This window comes from Aedes aegypti, chromosome 2 (genome assembly GCF_002204515.2).
Source record: "Aedes aegypti strain LVP_AGWG chromosome 2, AaegL5.0 Primary Assembly, whole genome shotgun sequence".
Taxonomy (NCBI): domain Eukaryota; kingdom Metazoa; phylum Arthropoda; class Insecta; order Diptera; family Culicidae; genus Aedes; species Aedes aegypti.
The window spans coordinates 382,631,975-382,657,949 of record NC_035108.1 but is presented as its reverse complement, the minus strand read 5'-3'; the positions used below and the strand labels follow the sequence as shown (position 1 = coordinate 382,657,949).

The window sequence follows — 25,975 nt, the reverse complement described above, 5'->3', positions numbered from 1 at the left end:
TGATTTTTTGAAAAAAGGTGAATTTTTGAAAATGGTCCTAATAAACTTTTTAAATATTTTAAAACTCGATATTATGAAAGTACGCAAAATTTACAACAAAAGAGGTTTAAAGAAAAATCAGGCTAACTTATACCGTTTTAAAGATACAGCGATTTAAATACAAAATTATGATATAATTTTCAATTTTCGGTCATTATAATATAACTTAGAAACGGTTTGTCCGATCAGTTTGGAGTTTCCGCAAAGTTTTAGGTTATTGTTGGGACTATCTGGAAAAAAATAAACACTGTAAAAAAAATTTGTAATTTTTTATATATCGAAAATACAGCTTAAAAATCAATTTTCTCAAAAATTGTATTTATGATTTTTTTTTTTTTATATGTTATGATTTTTTAAAAAAAGGTTGATTTTTCAATATGGTCTAAATAAATTGTTTGAATGCTTTTCGACCCAATTTTAAGGAAGTACGCAAAATTTTCAACAAAAAAGGTATATGAGAAAATTTTGCTAATTGCTACCGAAACATTTGAAAAGTTTATTATGACCATTTTCAACAAATTCACCTTTTTTTTAAGTCATAACTTTTTTGTCCATGATTTCTCCATCTTGACCCACTGTGCAAAAGACTTCATTTTTTGTCTACTTCAACATATAAAAAAAAATCATAAATATGATTTTTGAGAAAATTGATTTTTAAGCTTTATTTTCGATATATAAAAAATTACAACATTTTTTTTACAGTGTATATTTTTTTCCAGATAGTCCCAACAATAACCTAAAACTTTGCGGAAGACACCAAACTGATCGGACAAACCGTTTCTAAGTTATACAGTGAAACCTCCATGAGTCGATATTGAAGGGACCATCGACTCATAGAAATATCGAGCAATGGAACAGCAATCCTTTGGAAAGCTGTTTCTAAGGACCATCATAGTAACCATGAAATTTTGTTTTTAGTATGGTTCCATGAGTCAATATTGAGTCATGGAACATCGACTCATGGAGGTATCTCTGTATTATAATGACCGAAAATTGAAAATAATATCATAATTTTGTATTAAAATCGCTGTATCTTTAAAACGGTAAAAGTTAGCCTGATTTTGCTTTATACCTTTTTTGTTGTAAATTTTGCGTACTTTCATAATATCGAGTTTTAAAATATTTAAAAAGTTTATTAGGACCATTTTCAAAAATTCACCTTTTTTCAAAAAATCATAACATTTTTGTCCATGATTTCTCCAAAAAAATCAAAAAAATCAAGAAAACGATTTTTGTGAAAATGGATTTTGAAGCTTTATTTTCCAAATAAAAACATTTACATTTTTTTTTACTGTGTATATTTTTTCCAGATACAGTGGGATTCCGTTTTTGGCATGCTCCGTTTTTGGCATGCTCCGATTTTGGCACCCCCCGAATTTGGCAACAAAATGGATTCGTTTTTGGCAACATTTTTCAATTCCATTAAAATTTGTATTTTTTTTGTAAATATTATCGTGTCTGTTGCTTTAGTCATTTGAACAGCGTGTCACCTTCACACCGATTACATTCCAGAGCTCCATTTTCGTCGATATTTCCCCAAATCTCACCAACTACTAAGGACTCGCATACGCGCTTATTTACTTCAGAATGGTCATTGGTCATATATTGACAACGTTTCATGAGGCCAATAATCTCCACCAGTATCTCAACTAAAGACTCCTTTCTTAGGCATTCATATTGAGTGTCTAGCCCACTTGAGTCTGCCTGTAGGTGATACAATAAAAATCACTTTTCTTCAGATTTGGAACAGCTTGTTTGAACAAAGCACCAGCACCGACATAAGAGCATAATCTATGACTCACACAGAGTTACAATCATAAATCTTGTCTCATCTTTTCGACTCACTGTCTTTATAATTATGGATTTACAAACATAGCGCATGTAAAAACACACCGCAATAATATATACAAATATGTACAGCAAAATGTCGTGCATCATAACTTTCAATAAATTTCATTAAATAACATGACAAATTCGAATACAGTCCAAACTACAATTTAGTCTCAATAATATCATTGAAGCGTGCGATAAATACGACTGAGAGTGTTTTAACTATTTGTATGTGGTATTGGTGCGTATATTGATCTCTCTGCGTCAACTATTTAAAGCTACGTTTCCTTCTTTCTATAGACTCTGTAAGGCGTTAGATTTGTTATGAGACGATCCAGAATTCTGTAATCAAGCATACGTGTCTTAACATCATCAAAATGTTCCTTACGAGCTGAGTCTATGAGATTCCTAACTGTACCCTGGAGAATCCTTAAGGGATTCTTGGTTCTTGTGGGACTTTCCAGAAATTTTAACGAATTCATGAGGATATCTGCAGATTCCAAGTGGACTCTGAGGGCTTCTTGAGGGATCCTTAGAGTGTATAAATGGTTATGGAGAATTATGTCCAAAAGCTGGTAATTCCTAATAAACACTAGGGCGTCCTGTAAATTTTAAGCGGGATAATGTGAATTTCTAGTGGTATTTTTAATATTTCCGGCGAAAGCTTGGTTTTTGACAAGGTTCTCAGAGGAATTTGAGGTGTGCTAGTGGTATGTATGTATGTATGTAAGGGTTACCACTCATTGGTGCAGGGCACAGCCGTTAGACAGTAGACTGTCCTCTTTGTATGATGTTATCCAGTTGATTGTTCCAAACCTTTGTTAAAATTCAAGGTTTACTCAAGGCAATCCCAAAATTACAACCCAGATTCTAGCCACTGATCGACTGGTCATGTCATCATACAAAAGGATGTCTCAATGAATGGGGTTGAAGGACCATCCTCTATCAACAATATGTTACTGACCAGGAGTTGGCAATTCCACTCTCCCCATCCATATTGCTTCAATTGGGTATCCTGTATGGTTAATGGTATATTATGATAGATACGATTTGTACAATTGATTATCAATTGTAAATAATTGACTTACCATCAGATTTAACCTCACCTGTTTGTTATTCCATTGTGTATCTTACCTTTCATATATTTGGAATCTTGATATGTAGGGTAATAAGGGACAAAATGAGTCAGAGGGCAGGATAGGTCATTGTCGTTTTGACGCGCATTAAATATTGTTTTTCCGACATTAATATTTTTAGAGCATGTAAAGAGGCATTGATTTGAATCTACATATGGGCTACGTATTAGGATAATTATTTTAAACAATTCTTACTTGTTCCTTCAGCGATGCAATCGAAACATAATTGGAAAAGGAGGAAGTAAGTTCGCTCTATTTTCTGAAGTCATTTGTGAAATCTTTTTTTTCTGCTGAAGGACTATTCTGTAAAATATATCGTTGAAACACCATATGGCTTTGAAATTATTATGTAAGGTTGTTTTTATATTAATAGCATACATTCTGAAAACTGATGGAAAAGCGGATATCCAACTCAATGACTTTTCATTTGCCTTCTATCACATCATATTAGTGTATGAAATAGTCTTACGACCGATTTCTTCACCCCCGCTTAGGCCCTAAACTTAGTTTAGTCATATATATATGGGAAAAGGTGATTTACGGCCCAAGCGAAGATGAAGAAATCGGCCCTTGGAAGGAAACAAGTTAAGTCGATTTGTATATGGAATGTTATAAAGATCCTTTCCTTCGGTGACCCATCTTGCCCATCCTTACCCTACTCAAATACATTTTTTTACAATACACCGGTGATCTCCTCTCCTAAATACTGTTACTAATACCAATTCAGACCGCCTCACTTCGTTGCGATCTTCCTCCGTGCTCTCCATAGTAAAGGTTTTAGATCGACCATTGTTCTGCTGTTTTTTCCCCTCTGGCCAGGTACAACACTTCCTCCCCACACAGATGCACTTTCTCAATATACACTTTTCTCCCTCATAGCACAACAGAACCTGTGTTGGACAGCAGAGCCCGTTTTTGTGTGAATCAAACTCTAATACCTATGTATTATTATTTTTAGAACTCCATGGCTTCTGTCTTCACCAAAAACTCGCTTTCCACTTCTACAAAGTCACTATTCGACATGTTTATTAGATTTGAATTTTTCAATAAATCACTAAACACATTTTAGCATCACACAATTGTCTTCACATAATTTGTCGGGTGGCATAGCACCATCAGCCGAATCAACTTTTCACCACCCGAACTTGAAAAAATGAATTTGAGGTGTGCTAGTGGTAGCCTAATAATAATAAACTTAAAATGTTTTTTCATCGGAGACTTGAGAATTTTCAGCAACATCGCCGCGGAATTCCAAGATATTAACTCCTAGCAAAATCCTTAGCAAGATCCTGAGAACTCTATGCAAGATCCTGCGGATGCTTCGCAAGATGCTTCAGAGCTCAAGCATTTTTCAGTATATTTCTTATGAGAACCTGAAGATTCCTATAAGGTTCTTGAGCTTTCATAACAGGATCCTGTAAATTTCAGTTGATTTCATAAGGTAGGTGTAAAACATATATCAAGCTCAATGAAAAATTATTTCAAGTAAAAATTAAAGGCTACAGAATTACAAGTCACATTTATGCAGGAGGCCCAGATAGCCGTAGCGGTGAAAGCGCAGCTATTCAGCAAAACCAAGCTGAGGGTCGTGGGTTCGAATCCCACCGGTTGAGGATCTTTTCGGGTTGGAAATGTTCTCGACTTCCCAGGGCATAAAGTATCATCGTACCTGCCACACGGTATACGCATGCGAAAAAGATCATTGGCATTGTAAGCTCTCAGTTAATAACTGTGGAAGTGCTAAGCTGAGAAGCAGGCTCTGTCCCAGTGGGGACGTAACGCCAGAAAGAAGAATTTATGCATCATCTCATCTTTATGTTTGCCTTTTTGATTGCAGTCAACCGTTCATTATAAAATGCTTTACATTATCAGAAACATAAATTGAAAGAGCAATTCTAAACTTACCGAATTTCTCAAATTTTACGCTTAAGTCCAAAAGTTTAACTGATTTTAAATGTTCATTCAATAAAAAAAAGCTAATGCCGTTTTGCAATACCTAGCGCTTTTGATTCGTAAATACGTCTTTATAAGAAAACAAAAATATTTTTTTCGTATTCTTTCATAGTTTAAAGAAAATGTCTAGTTCTTGAATAAAGGTCACTTATGCGATTATTGGTTTTACAAGGCCCTTTTATACAAAAATTAAATAAAGCTTCTAAATATAATTGAAGACGTTGAGGCGTAAAACGTCACCAGAAAAACGTTTGCCAGATTTAACATTACGGGGCTGTTGATTCATAGCATAGTATAACCCTTCGGAAAAATACTTCAAAGTGAACCTTTTCGAAGTCTCAAAGCCTTATGATTCCATAAAAATGATGGATTAACATTGTAATGATGTTTTCAAAACCAATAATTGAAAAATAAAATTTGGAATATGGGTTCCGATTTTGGCACGGTTCCGTTTTTGGCAACTGAAAATTTAAACTTTGTTGCCAAAAACGGAATCCCACTGTAGTTCCAACAATAACCTAAAACTTTGCGGAAGACACCAAACCGATCAGACAAATAGTATCTGAGTTTTAATTTTTTGAAAATTGTTAAGGCTTTTTTTCTTAGGCCCTTCTCAAAAGTAAGGCTAGGGTTAAAATGGCGAACCGATGATACAAATAGGCATATTTGGGTATAAAGAAAGCATATGCCAAATTGAAGCCAAATCAAAAAATACAAAAGCAAACCGACATTCGAATTCAAATGGAACCGCTCTGTAATTCCACCGGGATACCAGTCGGAATCTGCATCTATTCCAGCGCCAGCTCATGGGCCTGTGTCGGCTGCCCCCGCCGGTGAGCTCGTTTTCATCTTCGTCTGCGATATCTCTCCTGCCACCGTCTACTCCCGTGGTGCCTAATGCAGTCCCTCTAAGAGAAGTATCATTCCCTCAGCCACTAGGTAAGCCAGACAATAAATATGTCCCCCTTATCCTGCAGCCTAGCTGACGGTCCGGTATTCATAAACAGTTTTATGAACACTACACTAGCTTGTGGGTACTCCAGTGCCGAAAATCTTTTCTGAAAAGCGCAGCGTACGAGGCCGTTCAAAGTCGATTACTCTTACCGGAGTCTGTGCCTTACATCACGGAAACTCTCCATTTGCTTTATGGTTGCCCAGAGCTGTTGATTGCAGCCCTCTTAGACAAGCTCACCCCAACACCAGAAGTAGACAAAATTTAAAGCATAATCGACTTTGGTATCACTTTGAGGTCGCTAGATAGACCACAAATCCTTCACTTCTCGCGGAACTTGTCCCCAAACTCCCACCGCATCTTCAAATGGCTTATTTATTTGGTTTTACATCAATCAGTTTGATAAAACCTCGCCAACAACATTTCGCTAATTTACTCGGTTCATGGCAGCTTCTCTCCATCCTCGACTGCGACCCACGCTCTCCAGGTCCTACTGCACCTGGTCCACCTAGTTCGCTGCACCCCACGCCTTCTTGTTCCGACCGGATTCGTAGCGAACACCATCTTTACAGGGTGAATCTTTCTTGACCGCAGTTTCTTCTGGAGCTCATAGTAGGCACGACTTCTACTGATGATGCGCCTCCGTATTTCCCGACTAACGTTGTTGTCAGCCGTCAACAAGAATCCGAGGTAAACAAACTCGTCCACCACCTCGAAGGTATCCCCGTCTATCGTAACACTGCTTCCTAGGCGGGCCCTGTCGCGCTCAGTTCCGCCAACCAGCATGTACTTTGTTTTCGACGCATTCACCATGAGCTCGACTCTTGTTGCTTCGCGTTTTAGGCGGGTGAACAAATCTGCCACCGTTTCAAATTCGTTCAAATATCCGAAGCAAACAAATTGTCCGAATCTCGTAAAAATCGTGCCTCACCTGTTAATTCCGGCTCTCCACATGACACCTTCAAGCGCAATATTGAACAACAGGCAGGAAAGTCCATCGCCCTGTCGTACCTAGTACCCGCCGAGACTCGAACGAACTGGAGTGTTCGCCCGAGATCTTCACGCAGTTTTGTACACCGTCCATCGTGGCTCTAATCAATCTTGTGAGCTTCCCGGGAAAGCTGTTCTCGTTCATGATCTCCCATAGCTCTACACGGTTGATACTGTCGTATGCCGCCTTGAAATCGATGAACAAATGGTGCATAGGGACCTGGTACTCCGGCATTTCTGGAGGATTTGCCGCACGGAAAAGATCTGGTCCGTTGTCGAGCGGCCGTTGATGAAACCTGCTTGATAACATCCCACGAACTCGTTTGCTATAGGTGATAGACGACGGAAGAGAATCTGGGATACACTTTGTAGGCGGCGTTTAGGATGGTGATTTTCAAATGGAATGGGAACCATATATCCAGAGATTCTCCGAGTTGTATCTCAAAACGTTTGTCCTCTGCGTGTCCAGTGTAGTTAAAGCAGTGAGTAAAGTGACAGTGTATGCTAGCAGCAGCGGAAAAAATAGTGTGCACACGAAGTCAAGAGGAAGTGGGAACTCGCATCACATGATGCCAACGACAGTGCTGAAGTCAAGCCATCTACACAGTTAAAAATAATGAAGATTACACGTCATGTAAACTTCATTTGTGCGATGTAAACATGAAGTCATGTAAATTTAAGTCTGGAATCATGTTAATTTATGTTATATGTCATGTAATCACTCAGAATCCTGCTGGATTACATGACATATAATTGAAGTTTACATGACTTGTCATGTAAATATCCATTATATACCACGCTCCAATTATGTGCATTATATGTCTCAGAAATTTACACGTTTCGTTCGAACTGTGTACAGTTCAAGAAGAAGTGAAAAAGTGTCCCGCTTGCATAACGTCGGTCGTCGTATCCAGGATTGCCGAAATTTTAAATCCCTTTCTGTGGATGGCCGTTTGAAGTGTTTCCAGTTCAGCATGCTCTGTCGAAATTGTTTGAGCTCGCATGACCGAAGAAGCTGCAGGAAAACCAGCAATTGTGGAACAAACGGCTACGAATACCACCACCATCCACTTCTTCTTTGGACGCGGAGTAACACGGATTCGCAGGCACAGCCTTCAATGAATAACGTAGAGAACGGTACGCATCGCCTGCCTAAACAGTCGCTGCTCTTCCGAATAGTACCAGTGACCTTGAATGGTTCCAGAGGAACAGTGGACACTTTTGCGTTCCTCGACTACGGATCATCTTAAATGCACATCGAGGATAGTCTGGTCAAAGAACTGGGTGCTGAAGGTGTAACAATGCCTCTGTGTTTGTTGTGAATGGCAAATGTGACACGCACAGAAAAAGGATCGCAGCAAATGTCGCTGGTCATTTCATCGACTTAAGGTATAGGTAGTACAGGTTAGATGAAATACAGAGAGTTAAGAATTTGTTGCTGCACATCAATCAAGCGATACGAGCATCTTTCTGCGCAGTTTACACACCTTAAAAGACTTCCAGTGAAGAGCTACAAGTTAATAAATTATTACGTAGAACTAAATTTTTAAAAACTAATTATAAGCGGTTTCGGATGATAAACTTAACAACCGATTACTTTGGACTACCTAACAGAACAGAACTGAGAAGGTTGGGCTGCTTGCCCTTTTATTGAGTAATAATTGATGTTTATGTTTATACACATTCCAATTGTGTTATGGCTTGACTCTTATCTATTTCTTGGATGCGAGGCCGGTGAATGTTGATGTTATGGTGTTGGGTTGATGCAAGTGCAGGTGGTTTCTAGGGTGGTGCTAACTCCTCCGCCTTTAAAAGACTTTGTCCTCAAAGTCTTATGGGTCGATCTGCTGTTGGCATACATAAATAATTGTTTATTAGTTGAAGTCTCTCCTTGTTGACATTAGCGTGTTGAATGTTCAGTTGATTATCTTCTGGTGCTGATGCTTTCACTTGCTCTTGCAGGTTGATTTCAATTTGTGGTTTCTCGGATCGTTTTCTCATGATGATGAAATATGTTGTAATTGCCGTTACTATTAGAAATAAAGTTGAAAGACTGATTGTTCCAAATATGTGAAGTTTCCATTGTAATGAATTATTTTGTATGTAGACATGATTGAGCATTGATCTATGCTTTAACGTAAGATTTGCTAAGTATTCATGTGGAGGAATGTCTATGAGGTTTTCTTCGTTTACCATTATTCCAGTTGTTGGTCTGAATGATAATCTTGGGGTTTGCATGATGATATTTGTATATCGATTGTTATCAATACTTACTTCACATTTTTCAAAATGAATTAGGTATGATCCTTCCAGGCGTTGATTAAGCTTGCTGCAATTGGATTTTAATGTTATATTAACATTGTTCAGAAGAATTGTGGCATCATTGATTCGAGTGATGATTCCGGATGAATATACTTTTTCATAAAGACAGTTTGCATGACGTAGTTGTATCAAATTAGTTGTGGGTTGTAATATTTTGGATTCACAGTAATAGTATTCGTCGTCTTCTTGGCATTGTTTTGATAATTCAAATATATGTGAATTATTGTTGATTATGTGATTTGTTGAAATATAAATTCTGCTTCCATTGTGAACTAGAGGGCTTATGTATTCGTAGCTGTAGATTTCATTTGAAAATTGTGGAACTTTCAGCATATACATTACGTGTGTATTATTCATGGCAATTTGTGTAGTTGATCTGGTGAGTAAGTCTTCAAATGACTTTATAGGCATGTTCTGGTTTTCCAAAAATCGTTTAATTTTCAAGTAGTCTTTTACAGACATAATTTGACTACTAGGAATTCCGTTCTTTGCAAGTATAATAGCATCTTCGATTACTTCCAACTGGTGTTGAGCGGCATTCAAATTGAGTAGAATTGTAAGGAGATTAATTTCGATGACATGTTGTTGTTTTGATTTATAATCCAAATTTAATAAATCATTTGTGACTTGATTTAGGTGTTTGATCTGCGAGTTAATAGCTTCATTGATGAAAGTCTGTTGATTATTGTTGTCTATCAAGGCGTTCATTGTTTTGTTGATAATGATGAGATCGTCGGCATCAGGGGTTCCCGCAATCCATTTAAGAATGGTTCCAATAGTATCCCAACGTTTGGCTCGGTTGGATGAAGGCATAATTTTTAAATATGTTTGATGCAATAGATTATTCCTATTTTCCAATAGTTTATAGAGTTGATTATTATAAACATTTTTCTTGATCAAATCATCAAATTTTTGAATAATATCATGTAACTGTATCAAGCTTATTGGTTGTATTATTCTTAAATACCCTGTTTTGATTTTGGCTTTGCCTAAAGGTATTATTGCTAATGGGTTTTTGTTCAAATCATGTATTTGTATTTGTCCTTGAGCTATCATCATTGAACATAGTATAATGCTGAAAAAATATAAAATTAGTTATTTTTTCTCAAATTCATTTTATGTATTTTTCTGTTGTTTGTATCTATAATAAATGTATCAAAATTTTCCTTAACTGTTATTTTTTTGTATCTACTTTTTCGTTTTGAAATATTATAGGTTTTTTCAAAAACACATGATCCTGGTTCAAATACTGGATAGTTTTGCTCTTGAATTTTCGCATTTTTCTTTTGGTACAACTCAACTACTTTTTCACGACTTTTTGTTTTTCTTCTAGTTATTTCCTCTTCATTAAGATTTTGGTTAATTTCACCAATATAAATGTTGTGTGGCGTATTTTTAACAAAACTGTGTATCGTGTTATTATATTTGTAAACTGCTGAACGAATTAATTGTGGTACGTCAATTTCAGGTGTCTGTTTTTTTAAACATCTTGCTATTTCTCTTATAGTCGAGTGACAACGTTCAATTTGACCATTCGTCTCTGATCTGTTTATGGGAGTTTTATAAATTTCAATATTCAAATCTCTTAAACGTTGTTCAATAATATTTGAGTTAAAAGAACTTTCATTGTCCATGATAATTATTTGTGGTATATTCCATTCATGTATCAAATCTAACAAGGCGTCTTCTATATCAAGAAGTGATTTACTTTCGATTGCTTTATATTTTAAATATTTTGAAAATTTATCTATTGAGGTCAAAAATAAATTATCTTGATCATATGTAAAAATATCTATGTGAATTATTTGAGATGGAAAAGTTGGAATTGGTGTTTTAAATGGAATAAATTTCTGTGGATTTCTTTGATACTTTTCTGTTTTACATATATCACACGTGTTTACAAATTGTTCAATTATTTTTGTCATTTTTGGAAAGTAATAATATTTTAAAAGTTGTTCTGCATTTTCTTTTGCATTTCTATGAGCGAACTGATGAATCTTTTTTATTTCCTCTAGCTTCCTTTCTTTGTTATTCAAATCTTGGACTTTGATTTGGGAAAATCTGACTTTCATTAATCTTGGATTAAATATTTCTTTAAAAATTTCTTGAATTTGACCCATAATAGGTTCATCTGTATAAATTCCGTTCAAAACATTTGGATTTAAGAATTTCTTGAGTTGTTGCTTTAAAAAGTCTTTTGAAAATCTAGTTTCCATGAAAATATGTCTTTTGTAATTATCAAATGGTACAACTAAACCATAACTAGATCTATTTCCAATTTTAAAAATTAATTGATTTTTAAAAACATTTATTGGGGCTTCCGTGGATGGTATAAAAGAACTGTCATCACATTCAGCTGAGTGTTGAGTCGCAGTTAAAGAATTAATTTGAATACGGGATAAGGCGTCAGCTACAACATTAGCTTTGCCAGGTTTATAATGAATTTCATGGTCGTGCTCTTCAATAAAAGCCTTCCATCTTTTTAATTTGGCATTATTATTTTTAGGGGAAATCGTGTATGTTAAGGGTTGATGGTCAGTGTAAATTATTATTTTATGACCATATATAAAATTTCTAAGAGTATGCAATGCCCAAACTATAGCAAGCATCTCTTTTTCATTGGTTGCATAATTCTCTTCTGTACTAGATAGAGTCTTTGAAATAAAAGTAATTGGTCTTTCTCCATCATTGAAATTTTGTGACAACACAGCACCAATTGCCTTATTTGATGCATCGGTTGTGAGTAAAAAAGGTTTTCGAAAATCAGGAAACGCCAATACATCTTCTGATGATAATATTTGTTTTAATAATTTAAAGGCTTTCTTCCCTTCAAAATCTAAGGCAATTTTAAAATTTTTTGATTCAGATTTCGGAATTTGTTTATGTCCATTTTCTCCTTTCAAAAATTTTGTTAACGGCTTAGCAATTTTGGCATAATTTTGAACAAATCTTCTATAATATCCGGATAATCCAAGAAATGCTCGTAATTCTTTCAGATTGGTTGGTTCAGGATACTTTTGAATACTTTCAACTTTTTTTAAGTTTGGTTTTAATCCATTTTTTGAAACAATAAATCCAAGAAATTCAACTTCAGATTTCAACCATTCAGATTTATCAGGTTGAATTTTAAAATTCGCTTTGCGCAATGTTTCCAAAATAGTTTTTAAATTTTTCATGTGTTCTTCGAAAGTTTCTCCAAATATGATTATGTCATCTATATAGACATAACATATTTTTCCAATATGTTCATGAAGGACGTCATCCATAACTCGTTGAAATATGGCTGGAGCATTTTTCAAACCGAAGGGTAAACGTACAAATTCGAATTTTCCATTATTCACTGAAAATGCAGTTTTCTCAATATCTTTATTGTTCATAGGAATCTGGTGAAAACCAGATGCTAAATCTAATGTTGTAAAATATTTCATTTTGCCAAGGTTGGCTAAAATAGTAGAAGTATCTGGAATTGGATATCTATCACTAATGGTTTTTTGATTCAATTTTCGATAATCTATTACTAATCTGTATTTTTTATCTCCTGAAGCATCAAGCTTCTTTGGAACTACCCATACAGGAGAATTGTATGGTGACCGAGATGGCCGAATTATTCCATCATTCAACATTTTATCAATTTGTTTGCAAACTTCGCTTTTAAGAGCTTGTGGGTATGGATATGTTTTTGAATAAATGGGATCATTATCTGTAGTTCTGATATCAGCTGTTATTTTGGTTGTGTAAGTTAATTTTGCATTCGCAGGTTGAAATAAGTCTTGATAATCGTTAAGTAGTTTCAACATTATTTGCTTCTCTGATTGTGTCATATGATCATCTCGTATTTGAATTTTATTAATTTCTTGTAAATGATGTTGTAATATAGGAATTTTGAATTGAGAATCTATTATTAAACTAGCTTACCCGACGTGGCTAGCCACGTTGCAACGATATCTTAATGGTGTGAACCGTTTCACCGATTCGTTTAACATTTATTTAAAATTTGACAGCTCGATAGTTATTTCCCCTCCGGTTGAAAGTAACCCTGCTCTGAAGCATGATTAAACTTGACAGTTCGAAAGTTATTTTCCGCTCCCGAGAATTTGAGAATAACTAAACCTCTGTCAACTTTGTTTAGAAATAACTACTCGACTGTCAAAGCTCAAATGGGATGACCGCGAAGTTCAATTTAACCATTTGAGGGAAAATAACTATCGAAATGTCAAATTTTAACTAATAGTTAAACGAATTGGTGAAACGGTTCACAGCCTAAAGCGAAAAGCTACCTATAATCTTTTAAATCGCATGATACTGAATACCTCAAAATCGCCTAAATTTATGCTCAGGCAATACTCCATCGAGCACGTGGCCTCAATACTGCTGTAGTGTTCTAATCTGAAATAATTATAGCCTTATATGCTGTTGTAGTGTTTCTTATGTTGTGAAATATTTCAAAAGTTCCAGAAGAATCTATGAATTGAAGAGTAGAATCGTACCAAAAAATCTAGCATATCCGCCCAAATAGCTGCTGTTGTGTAGTATGATTCATTGTAATTTTTCAAAATTACAGTTGCGAAAACTGTCGACTCAGATAAATAGGGAGCTGGACCCTATTCTTGGCACTTTTAATTCACTTCGGCAGTGGGGTTTTTAAAAGCTACAGAGCTCATATTTGGGCACAATGTGTGTCGTACTGAAGCGCTTCTTATTACAAAATTTCAGAAAATTCGGTTGAGAAAAAAAACCCCCATGCCAAAGTGAATCTTGGAAGTGCCGAAGTGGTTCTGCACCCTACCATGTCATGGAACAGGAATGTTTTAAGCAATCATCTTAGTAAGCATAAAATTTTGTATTAAGCTTGCATCCATGAGTCGATATTGAGTCATTGAGCATCGACTCTTGGAGGTTTCAATGTAAATTAATAAAACTCGAATATTTGGCCACAATCATCTCATTTATGTTTATCCTGCTTTAGCATATGTCGAACTTGTTTTTGAACCTGAGATGGAATTGGAGAAACCGTTTCACATTTTCAACTCACACCCGATTCAAGTTCGACTGAACTGCAATTTGCTTGAAGTTGATTTATTGACGTTTTGAACACCAACCAAATTTCAAATCTGACGACAATGACGTAATGTTCGAGAATATTCTACGAATTGGAATGAACAAAGTTCCAGAAAACTCCAGAATTTTCTGCCTAAGAGCTATTGTAGTACTCCACAATTTGCAATTGTAATGTTCTAATCTTAAAATGTACTGTTGTAGTGTTCTTAAATTGCTGTTGTAGAGCTCAACGAAACTTTTCGATGAAACATTTCAAAGCGTTACTGACAGACAGACAACTCTGGGATTTTATATATATGATTTCCGTTTGCTGTATCTATTACTGCATGTAATTCTTTTTAAGAATCATGTCCTATTATAGCATCAAACGTTTTCAATTTAGACATATGATAGAATTTGATGTTTTTGTCCGAATATGGTGAAAAGATTTTACCACTAGAACAATATTCGATTTTTAAATCACCTCCTACTGAAGAAACATGAAATGGTTTATTCAATTTATGAGCTATATTTGTAAATTTTGGGTGGATGTCATTTTTATTAGACCCTGTAGCAATTAAAATTTTAAGAGGGTTTTTCAATTTTCCATTACGATAATGCAAGAAATATGGTAATGATGAATTTATTCTAAAAAATTTAATTCTGCTGATTCTTCATTAATTTCATCAGATTCTTGATTTTGATATTCAACGTTTTCTGAATATCTGTTAAATGATGTTCCATCAGAATATTCTTCATCTGCTAAAAAGGGAATTTGTTCGAAATATTGTTGGACATCTGGATCTACATTAGATGGTGGTTGAACTGTTTCGATATTAAAATTTCTCATCCTTTTTGCTGGTCTATTTGAATAATTGACCATGTTTGATCTTATCGACGGATCTATATCCATCGGTTCAGGTTTATTGAATTGAGGTTGTAAAACTGGTTGCTTTACTACAGGTGGTGGATTTGATGAATATTGAGGTTTCGCAACAAATGGCAAATTTTGATTATGTCGTGGAATAAAAGGAGGGTTTGGATTATATTGCGGTTTGGGAATACATGAAGGATTAGGATTATAATGTTGTCTGGGTATGAATTGATGATTTTGATAATATTTAGGCTGTGGATTGTGATATATATTCGCTGGTTGATTTGTTCGTATAGGTTTGGGAGGTAATTTTGGAAAATTATGTTGTATTGGTTTCGTTATTTGCAAATTTTCTGGAAGTTTAGATTTAATAAAAGTTTTTCTGTATTCAACATTGTGAAACGATAAGCAATATGCATATGCCTGAGCTAAAGACGTCGGTTTGTAATTTCTTAAAAATTTTCCTAAATCTCCGTCGAGTCCTCTAATAAATGCATCTATTGCTTTATCATTGTAAGCTTGTAACATTGCTGTTAAAGCTTCTGGATGTTGATATCTATCATCGGTGCGTAGGTGATTGGCTATAGCTGACAAAAGTTTATTTATCTGATCATAATATAAACCAATTGCTTGTCCATGTTGAGCACATGACATCAACTGATGATCTAAGGTCGTTAAATCACGTTTTTCACCATAGTAAGTTTGGAGGGTTTGTTTAATCATGAGCCAATTGATATTGACATTGTGGGCTACCAATGCGTTGTTAGCTTCACCTTTAATTTTCCTTCTGATAGCTTTGCATATTACATGAAATTTATTTTTTTCTTTAACTGAACTAGTTTGTCTTGGTTTATATAACGATATTAGACCTTCAGCATCTACAAGCCAACATCCTAACTCTTCTGGATTACCAGAAAATTCTGATAGATTTTTCACTAAATCTGGAATCGTTTCTATGGTACTAGGATCAATGGGTGTATTATTTTCGTTTGTAAGGATAAGAGGGGGATCAGAATAATCAAGTGATTCTGGTTGTTTAATCGCACTCTCAATTGCATTAATTCTTCTTATTAAATCATTATATTGTTGATCATTCATTTTCGTCTCTTTTAAATGCAAGCTTTTTAATTTATCGATTAATTGATCAATTTTAATTTGGTAATTAGGGATTGGAAATTTATGAAAATTAAATCACTGACTATTAATGATTATTTATTATACACTGCTTATAACTACACTACACTTGTATATTCACTTTTTTCTTTCTGAACTGAAAAATAAATTTTGTTAATAATACTTACAAAAATAACTTTATCATAACTCTCGTACTGTATCGTCGAGAGTGCAAGTACTCCTCTTCTATCAGGGAGTATCCTTGTCTTTAATGCGGGTCCTATCCCTGTGTCGGCAGGACTCCAATGATGATTCAGGACCAGGCACGATCTCCAACTCTCCCAGTGAAGTGGCAGGTTCCTTTTTGTCCGTCGTCGAGTGATTATCTGCCGGCGGTGACTAAGGTGCTCTGCTTCACGGCTGCTGATGCGGTAAAGTTGTGTTTCGGAAAAAAGTTCACTATGCTGTTTCGCCGCGACACTATTAACCGAACTCGCGCTGGTCCCTATTCGGGCGCCAGTTAATAAATTATTACGTAGAACTAAATTTTTAAAAACTAATTATAAGCGGTTTCGGATGATAAACTTAACAACCGATTACTTTGGACTACCTAACAGAACAGAACTGAGAAGGTTGGGCTGCGTGCCCTTTTATTGAGTAATAATTGATGTTTATGTTTATACACATTCCAATTGTGTTATGGCTTGACTCTTATCTATTTCTTGGATGCGAGGCCGGTGAATGTTGATGTTATGGTGTTGGGTTGATGCAAGTGCAGGTGGTTTCTAGGGTGGTGCTAACTTACACCAAGGCGTATCCGAATTGGAATCAATCAACAACTTGGATTTGATGGCTCCGATGAGAATACGAGAAGGATTTCGGCGCAAGCATATCGCAGCTAAAACCAGATTAGGCTGGTGTATTTATGGCGGTGCAGCAAACGATGGTCAAAAGCTATCAGTCGATTACTATGCCTGCGGCTGTTCTTCTGATCAAGGTCTCCACAATCTGTTCAAGGACTTCTTTGCGACCGAGGAGGCTGCCGTGCAACCCGCAAGTGCTATTTTGTTGGAGGTTTATAAACGTGCTCTACAACTATTAGCGGATATAACGGTTCGAATCGGTAGCCACTTTGAAATAGTTCTGGAAGTTTGACCATGTTGAGCTACCTGATAACTATGGAATGGCTATTTGACGACTCCAGTGCCTGGAAAAACGAATGAGTCGCAATCCTAACCTAAAACAGATACAACAGAAACTAGAGGATTACCAGATAAAAGGTTACGTTCATCGTGTCACAGAGAACGAGTTAGCCAATGCCGACATGCGGCGCGTTTGGTACCTTCCGTTGGGAGTAGTTACAAATGCCGGAAGCCAGGCAAGGTTCGCATGATTTGGGATGCTAGGGCGGCCGTGAACGGAATCTCCCTCAATTTTGTTCTACTGAAAGATCCTGATCAGCTAACTTAGCTTCCCGGAGTGCTAGTACGATTTCAGCAGTTTCCATTCCCAGCGGTTTCTTTGGCGCAACGATTCTTCCAAAACACCAGATGTGTATCTCAGGCATGTTGCCACGTTTGGATCTACATGCTCCCCGGCGTCAGTTCAATATATCAATAACAGTAACGCCAAGGAGTTCCAAGGACAATACCCTCGAGCAGTCGAAGGCATCGTGTAATGGTTGTCCACGCTGCCTTCAACTACTCGTGAACCACTCCCTAGAGAGCTACGAACCCGCAGATGAGGCGATCAAGGTGTCACAGGAAATGCGTTTCATCCACACACATGCGCTATTATGGTAACACGGGAGACGGTGTTATTTCCCTATCTTTTGTCTCACTCTAACAATTTTTATCAAAACTTTGCAGAAGCAAATGTCGAGTTTTAGTGCACCGATGAAATCGATTGTGCACTACATATGTAAAATTATATGATAAATTTTTCACATCGATATATGGAGTGGTACTTGAGATTTGCTTCTTCAAATGGATAGCGTGATTATAATGACGTCCCACGCGGGCTTAAAATACCCATGAGAACTGATTTTTGTTAGTAGATCACATAAATTAATTAATTATCCTACAACTAACATAAAAATCAAATTACAGCTAAAGCTACTTGTAACAAAACCCACATGTGTTGTTATTTGATAAAAAAAATCGAACAGGGATTCGCAACACTATACCGACAAATCACTTTGAGAATTTATAAAAAGTCTGATTTTCGTGAGTAATGTCAAAGAAATATTTCTGGTTCAGTAAAACTCCGTAAAACTCATAGTTTTTACATGTTATGCACATTCATTGGGGTCCAGGCTATCTGGTAACAATGATTTCACTGCATGTTTTGCACGAACATTTTGCACACTGAGTTTTAAGTGTTCGAAAATCTCGATTTTTCCTACACGATTTTATTTTATAGTGCATAGTGATAACAAATGAACAAATATAACTGGTGCAGAATTAAATTTAACGTTTAAAGTTCTAAATCAAGGAAGGCAATTTGTGTTCATTAGTGCTGTTTTGGATTATATAGTAGTTTTTGATCATTCGACTTTGTCGCTTGCTCCTGTGGGGGCGGGCGATGAGGGCGGGATCAAATATGTCGCGTGTCGGCGTGTCCGACGTCGGTCGCGTAGTAGTGATAAAGTACCGCGATCCGTTAGTAGTGTTTGATAGCGACGCGATTCATACGTCGCTTGCTCTTGCGTGGGCGAGTGATGAATAGTGTGTGTGCGAATGCCAGGAATACTATTACCATTACTGGTACATTATCAACGATAGTGAAAACCAATTCCAAGGCTTTAAAACAAATAAATTCAAAAACTGGCTATTTCGCCTATTTCACAAGGCTTAAAACCAGTAATTAACATAAAAAAGAAATGCTCATGTTCTAGAAATGCTGCTTGAATCTGATTTTTAAGAAGTTCTAACTATCGAGCCATTCACCTCGAAAATACTGAACTGGTGATTACATATATTATTACTGTATTAAGAAGTTCCAAACGAAAATCTATAACGAGTAATCGATTTCCTTCGTTTTACTAACTTGTTCAATTTACGAAGCAATTCGTTAGGTATAAGTACCTCGACTTAATTCGTAAACAAAGGTTGGAGAACAGTTTTCAGAGATTTATTCGAAGAAATCTACAATCTACAAAAAAAAATGCAATATGCTTTCTATTTTCTACTAATTCGAAGCATTCCTGAGGAAAGTGTCGTATATTCGATTGCAGATGCTGAAGAGACTTTCGAGAACTTGTCATCATAGTTTAGCGATTTCTTCGGCAGAAAAAAAATAGTGCCGACAGTAATAATCTAGGAAGCAATGAAATTGCTTCCATAGAAACGATTACTTCCAATACTGCGCTGGTTGCCTTGATTCCAGTGCAGTTCTGGGGACGGTTTTATAATGCAATAGAGAGCGAGCTCGAGAGCAAAAGCTCAACGTTTCGCGTTTGGAGTTGATTACTAACATTCAACACCATACGCTACCACAGTCGTGCCGAGGATCAAAGAGTCAACTGCTGACAGGCGTACCACTCCAATTAGGGGTAGTCGGGGCAGTTCCGTCTGTGGGGTACAATAAGCATCTTTTAAAGGTTGCATAAATTCGTGAAATTTCATCCGAAATAGCATGCAACCTTAGAGCGAACAAGGTAATGGAGCAACATACATGTAATAAGTCATTGTTTTAAACTCATGAGCATGAGTTTGATTCACCGCCTGCGCTCGTGGGCATAAACTTAGATGACCAATACTTGTTTCTTAATCGCACTATGTGAGCCAGAAAACGATTCTGATTTCGTTGCTCGCTCCACAGGAGCATGCAACAGAAAAGCACTACTGACTCACCTTTTGATTTTTTCCACCTATGTTCTAAACTCATTTGAAGGCCTACCCATATCGCCCGAAAGGCTTTGAAAAATTTCATCTTTTTCTATGATGATGTTCTAGCTATTGTATTATTCTATGAATTGGTGAAAGTCATGTAAAAATCTGAAGATTCCATAATATTTGCAGCACTTTGATCAACTTTTCCTTGAGGCGCCCCGCTTTCCCCTACTCACTCACCGTTCAATATGTGCACGTTGATGAAGTACGAGTTGGCATTTGATGGCGAGCAGACGTATTTGCCGGAGTCCGTTCCCTTGGCACGCTGGATTAGCAGGTACGAGGTCGTCGTTTCGCCCTTCTCCGTTATCACCGACACACCGCCACGAGGTGAGTCATAATTAATTTCCTGTCGGAGAGATGAAAGCGAGGACAAGGATTAGCGAGGCGGTTGATGAGATCGAATACATATACGAGGGGGAAAAATGTTGTTCATTCAGTCATCGAGAGGTAAGCTGGATATTGTTACACTGTCAATGTAACGTATTAGTTGCTTACAGAATGTGAACACTGCACTAAGAAGTTTTTGCTGGTTGAATTTACTTATTTGTATGTAATGAATAGATTTATCAAGTTTTCAATATTCATTAAGATCGTGACACATAAAAATAGACAGAATGAATGAACATTAATGATATAATATAATATTAACCTTCCGTCAGTCGCTCAAAAAAATGTTACACCAGCGGTCGCATCGTGTACTGAGTACACGCGGAGCAATTTTGATTGTAGATCCAAAGCTAGGCAAGATAGAATATGGATGTCTTCGACAAATTTCTTCGGTCTAACGGTACCAATTGGTCAGTGGACAGAAAACACTTTGAAAACATCCTCATCTTCCTGTGACCATCGGATTGTGCCCCGGGGGAATCGATGTAGTGGACATTTCGCAATGCAACACAAATATCTCAGGATCTAGATTTTTTAGTAAGATGGTGTCTTCGGCAAAGTTTTTCAGTATGTCAAGAGCTAACATGTAATAGGCTGCTTGTTTCGAAATTCTGCCACCAGATGATGCTAGTGAGCATTTAATTTTTCAAACACCGATATCTCAAGATCCTGATTACCTAGAAAGATGATGTCTTCGACAAAGTTGTTTAGTAGGTCAAGGACATATGATAAGCTACCTAACAAGAAACACTGCCACAAGATGGCGCTAGTGAGCATGCAATATTTTAATCACGAATATCTCAGGATCCCGATTTTTTAGAAAGATAGTGTTTTCAGCAAAGTTGTTCAGTAGTTCAAGGGCTACTATGTGATGATCTTCTTGATTCGGGATTCTTTCAATAGATGGCGCTAGTGAGCATGATATTTTGCGAACACAGATATCTCAGGATCCAGGTTACCTATAAAGTTGACGTCTTCGACAAAAGTGTTGAATAGGTCAAGGTCTAGTATGTAATATGCCACCCAACTTGAAATTCTAACACCATATGGCACTAGTGATCATGCTGTATTTTGATCGCGAATATCTTAAGATAATGATATTTTAGCAAGATGGTGTTTTCAGCAAAGATGTTTAGTAGATCAAGGACTAAACATGTGATATGCAATTTGATTCTGAATTCTTCCACAAAACAAAATTTTCGAATTGAACTATTTCAGGATCCTGGTTAGGAAAATAAAATTAGATTACAAAGATGGTGTCTTTGATGAAGTTGTTCTGTATATCATGGACCAACGTGTTAAGTGTAAAATATACCTACTCAAAATTCTTCCACATTCAATTCAAAATGCAATGGGCTGCTAGATTTCAAATACTTCCATCAGGCTAGAGAAAGAGCACCTGGTTTAATTTTTTTCAAATACAGAATCTCAAGTTCCCGATTATTTTAAAACTTCACGTTTTCATCAAATTTATTAGGTAAGGAAAGTGCTCACATGTTATTGGCAATTATATTTTGAATTATGTAATCTTGCGCCAGTGAGCATTTAATTTTCTGAACATCTTATGATACTGATCATTTGGGCTCATCAATACACGTTTTGTCAAATGTTAAAATTTTTCGCTACCAGTAAATTAATAGATAAACACAAAATAAAATTAAACATATAGGGTTCATTCTACTTCCAATTCTTGATTCAAATTGAACAATATTATTTTTATATTTAGTAGAAAAGTAGGACGCAAACTTCTCGTTTCTGGCGATAATCTAAATTCGTTGCTGCACATCTCGTGAGAGCACACTCTCGCAGTACTGGTCGGGTTTGATATTATGGCACGTCTTTTTCCTCGGGAAAATCAGCTTGAGAGATAGGCTTATGATTATCGCCGTGACCGATAATTTCACTTACTGGTTGTTTACAAATAAATTCAAAGTGCTCTTTGTGCTAGTATAATCATAATATGGTTATACTAGCACAAAGAGCACTTTGAATTTATTTGTAAACAGCACAGGCAATGACTATCACATTCGAGGTGATTCGAACAATGTTGTAGTGTGCGTGCCATCCCGTGAGTCGCCATGAGAGACATGTTAAACATGCTTCAGTCTTGGACAGAATAAACAACTTAGTTGAAGACGTCATTTTCATGATTAAGCAATTACGATCCTAGATATTTGGGTTGAAAATTTAGCATACTCAGTGGCACCATCTAGTGGAAGAATTCCCAAACAAGTGTGGCCCATCACAAGTTTGTACTTGACCACGCAGAGTAAACAATTTTAAAAACAAATATATTTCTTATCATTACAACAATATATCTGTATTATTTGCCGGCTTATAATTGCCTTTCATTGTTTCAATAACAACTCGTAATTTGGTTTAAAAATATTTATTTGCTGGGTTTATTGTGGTGCAGCAAAATTAATTTTTGATTCAACATTTTTTTCTTTTGAAACAACATTTTTTGCATTAAATTAAAACCCATCGTTTTTATAACAAATAATTATAATTTTTGATATGATAATGTTTTTGTTTGAAATAAAAACTCATTTTTGTTGGTCCCAGTCCCCTGAAACTTCTTTTTTTTCTTTTTATGAACTAATTCACAATAATCACATTTAAAAGCCTACTTTATTTTCATTGTTCGTTAGTATGTGAAACTTGCTCCATAATCCGTTTAACTGGAAGATGAGCTTTATCTGCTCCGCGACAAAGTAAAAGGATGAAATCTTCAGCTCGTGTAGGAGTTGAATGCAATAATTGAAAACTCTTTAGTGTAAACAAAAATTTAGAAAGGATGGTCAAAACTTACCATAAATAGCTTGTATTACAGTTTATGGATACTCCGAAACTGTGATGAAACATCGATGACCTGAACTTCTTAAACACCAATTTCCTGCACGTCTTGCACTTCGGTCCAATTCAACGCACTAGTAATATCGCCATTTCCAATCAAAACCAAAATGGGGGGCCAGTTTATATGTTATACGCATGATTGGTTAAATTGACAATGAAAGGAATTGAAACAAATAAAACTTTCATTTGATGTAAAGTTTTTCTTTTATTATTTCAACAAATTTCTTGTAAGGATGGCTTTGACAATATCTGTGTTTTGTTCTGATAAAAATCATTGTTGTTTCAGCGCATTTTTTTAATTGCAACAGAATGAAAAGGTTTATTGAAAACAACACAAGTATTTATTATTTTAAACAGCTGTCAATTCTCTGCGTGACTTACTATGAGCCGAGAAGTTTATATTTGGATGTAATCGGGATCCTCAGATATTAGCAATCAAAATATGCATGCTAAATAGCGCCACCAGTTGAAAGAATATTGAAACTTGAGGTTCCTTGCATTTAGGCCTTCATCTTAGAACAACCTTGCCGAAGGGGTAATATTTCTTAGTTATGAAAATATCTCAGGATCATTTTTCTAAGCGATCAGGATCCAAAAATATCTGCGTTCGAAAAATTGCATCTTCAGCGTCGTTTTGTGGAAGAAATCCGAATCAAACGGCACATCACATGTTTAGTTCTTAATCTATTAACATCTTTGCTGAAAACACCATCTTGCTAAAATATCATTATCCTGAGATATTCGCGATCAAAATACGCCATCTGTTGGTAGAATTTCAAGTGGGGTGGCTTACTACATGCTAGACCTTGACCTATTCAACACTTTTGTCGAAGACGTCAACTTTATAGGTAACCTGGATCCTGAGATATCTGTGTTCGCAAAATATCATGCTCACTAGCGCCATCTATTGAAAGAATTCCGAATCAATAAGATTATCACATGGTAGCCCTTGAACTACTGAACAACTTTGCTGAAAACACTATCTTTCTAAGAAATCGGGATCCTGAGATATTCGTGATTAAAATATTGCATGCTCACTAGCGCCATCTTGTGGCAGTGTTTCTTGTTAGGTACCGTAAAATCGGGTGTAATTGATCAGAAGGGTGAAATTGATCATCGTATCACACGATTTTATTTATTCGTAATGAAGCACAAATATCAATGTAAGCTGCTGTAAGTCAACGTTGTTTGTCGTAACTGTTGTCGAATTGTGTGTTGTGAAGTTTTTTGCGTTAGAGAATGTTTATTACTATGAAAATAATGTAAAATTTCAAAATCATGCACGGTGAAGTATTGACAAACACCTATGAACTTCTATTTTTAAGCAAGGATTTGAACATGGTATAAACCTGAAAGTTTGTGAGGATGCTTGAGATATATCCCCAAACCAGATTTCATTACCAAAACTCGTACCCATTAGCTCAAATGGTTGAAATAATGGAATTTCTGTTAGATATCATTGAATTCCTTAGGAAATTGCATACATTCAGGCGTTTTCCGTTTAATTCTTGCAATTTAACTATTCGTTATTTATATAAATATTGCATTGGTTAGAATTTGACAAGCATATTCGGATTCAGGGAGCTCAAATTCATCATGTAGAGTTGTTTTGAAAACTAACAATAATGGCATTGACAAGTGATCAATTTCACCCCGAAATGAGATCCTCTAATTTTTTATTTAAGATATATTTTTAACACTAAAATTACGTTTGTTAGAAAATTTTGGTACATGAGTCGATGAGGCTCACCTTCGTACTTGTTTTCCTGCATTTAGTTGTTTTGCTTTGTTAACGTTATAGAAAACAGACTAGAAAAAACGTGAAAAATGATCAATTTCACCCGAAATTACGGTAGCTTATCATATGTCCTTGACCTACTAAACAACTTTGTCGAAGACATCATCTTTCTAGGTAATCAGGATCTTGAGATATCGGTGTTTGAAAAATTAAATGCTCACTAGCATCATCTGGTGGCAGAATTTCGAAACAAGCAGCCTATTACATGTTAGCTCTTGACATACTGAAAAACTTTGCCGAAGACACCATCTTGCTAAAATAATAAATAAATAAATAAAATATCTTGCCTAGCTTTGGATGTACAATCATGCGACCGCTCGTGTGACGGGCCCGGTAAAAAAAAAGTCACACGAGCGGTCGCACTAGTGTACTGAGTACACGCCTAAAAACTTAGGTAAAAAACACGATGTTTTCGAATACTTTTCGTTAATTTTTTCGAAAATTTCTTCTCTACAAGCAAGAAGAAGAGTATATCTTGGAATAGGACCAACACCCGGATCAATTTGAAGGGATTTTCAACGTGTTTTTCGATTTTTCGCAAAGTGCGTGTACTCAGTACGCTAGGGCGACCGACGGTGGGTTAACGGGTCTTCAATAAAAAATGAGAATGATTTCAATAACTTGCTGTAATAAATGTTAGAGGCGTATTTTTTGTCTCCCTCCTTGTTCTCTTAAAATGCCTTAAGATATGTGGCATGTTTCTCTTCGCTCGGATGCTGTCAGTTCAATTGAAGTTGGCGTCGAAATAGCAAGCACTCCGCATGTTGTAAGGTTTCACCGTACGTGCCAAGA

At 36.1% G+C, this 25,975-nt stretch overlaps 2 protein-coding genes across 4 annotated transcripts in view; both read right to left on the bottom strand.

Annotated features, from left to right (window-relative positions):
- The window catches only part of LOC5566814 (zwei Ig domain protein zig-8), a 193,053-nt gene that overhangs the window by 5,608 nt on the left and 161,470 nt on the right, over window positions 1-25,975 (bottom strand). For all 3 annotated transcript variants that reach the window (XM_021846889.1, XM_021846891.1, XM_021846890.1), the window contains one exon: window positions 20,320-20,488. In XM_021846889.1, coding sequence (XP_021702581.1) covers window positions 20,320-20,488 — 169 coding nt within the window. The remainder of the gene's footprint in view (window positions 1-20,319; window positions 20,489-25,975) is intronic.
- LOC110676941 lies at window positions 8,490-10,305 on the bottom strand. Its single transcript, XM_021846888.1, has 2 exons — window positions 9,175-10,305; window positions 8,490-8,930 (listed from the first exon to the last, which is right to left on the bottom strand). Exons 1-2 carry the CDS (start codon window positions 10,279-10,281, stop codon window positions 8,928-8,930), a joined length of 1,110 nt encoding a protein of 369 aa, XP_021702580.1. The 5' UTR covers window positions 10,282-10,305; the 3' UTR covers window positions 8,490-8,927.

What these genes read in the sequence shown, in the direction of transcription:
- LOC110676941 (XM_021846888.1), bottom strand. Translation starts at nt 10,281, where the DNA reads ATGATGATAGCTCAAGGACAAATACAAATACATGATTTGAACAAAAAC.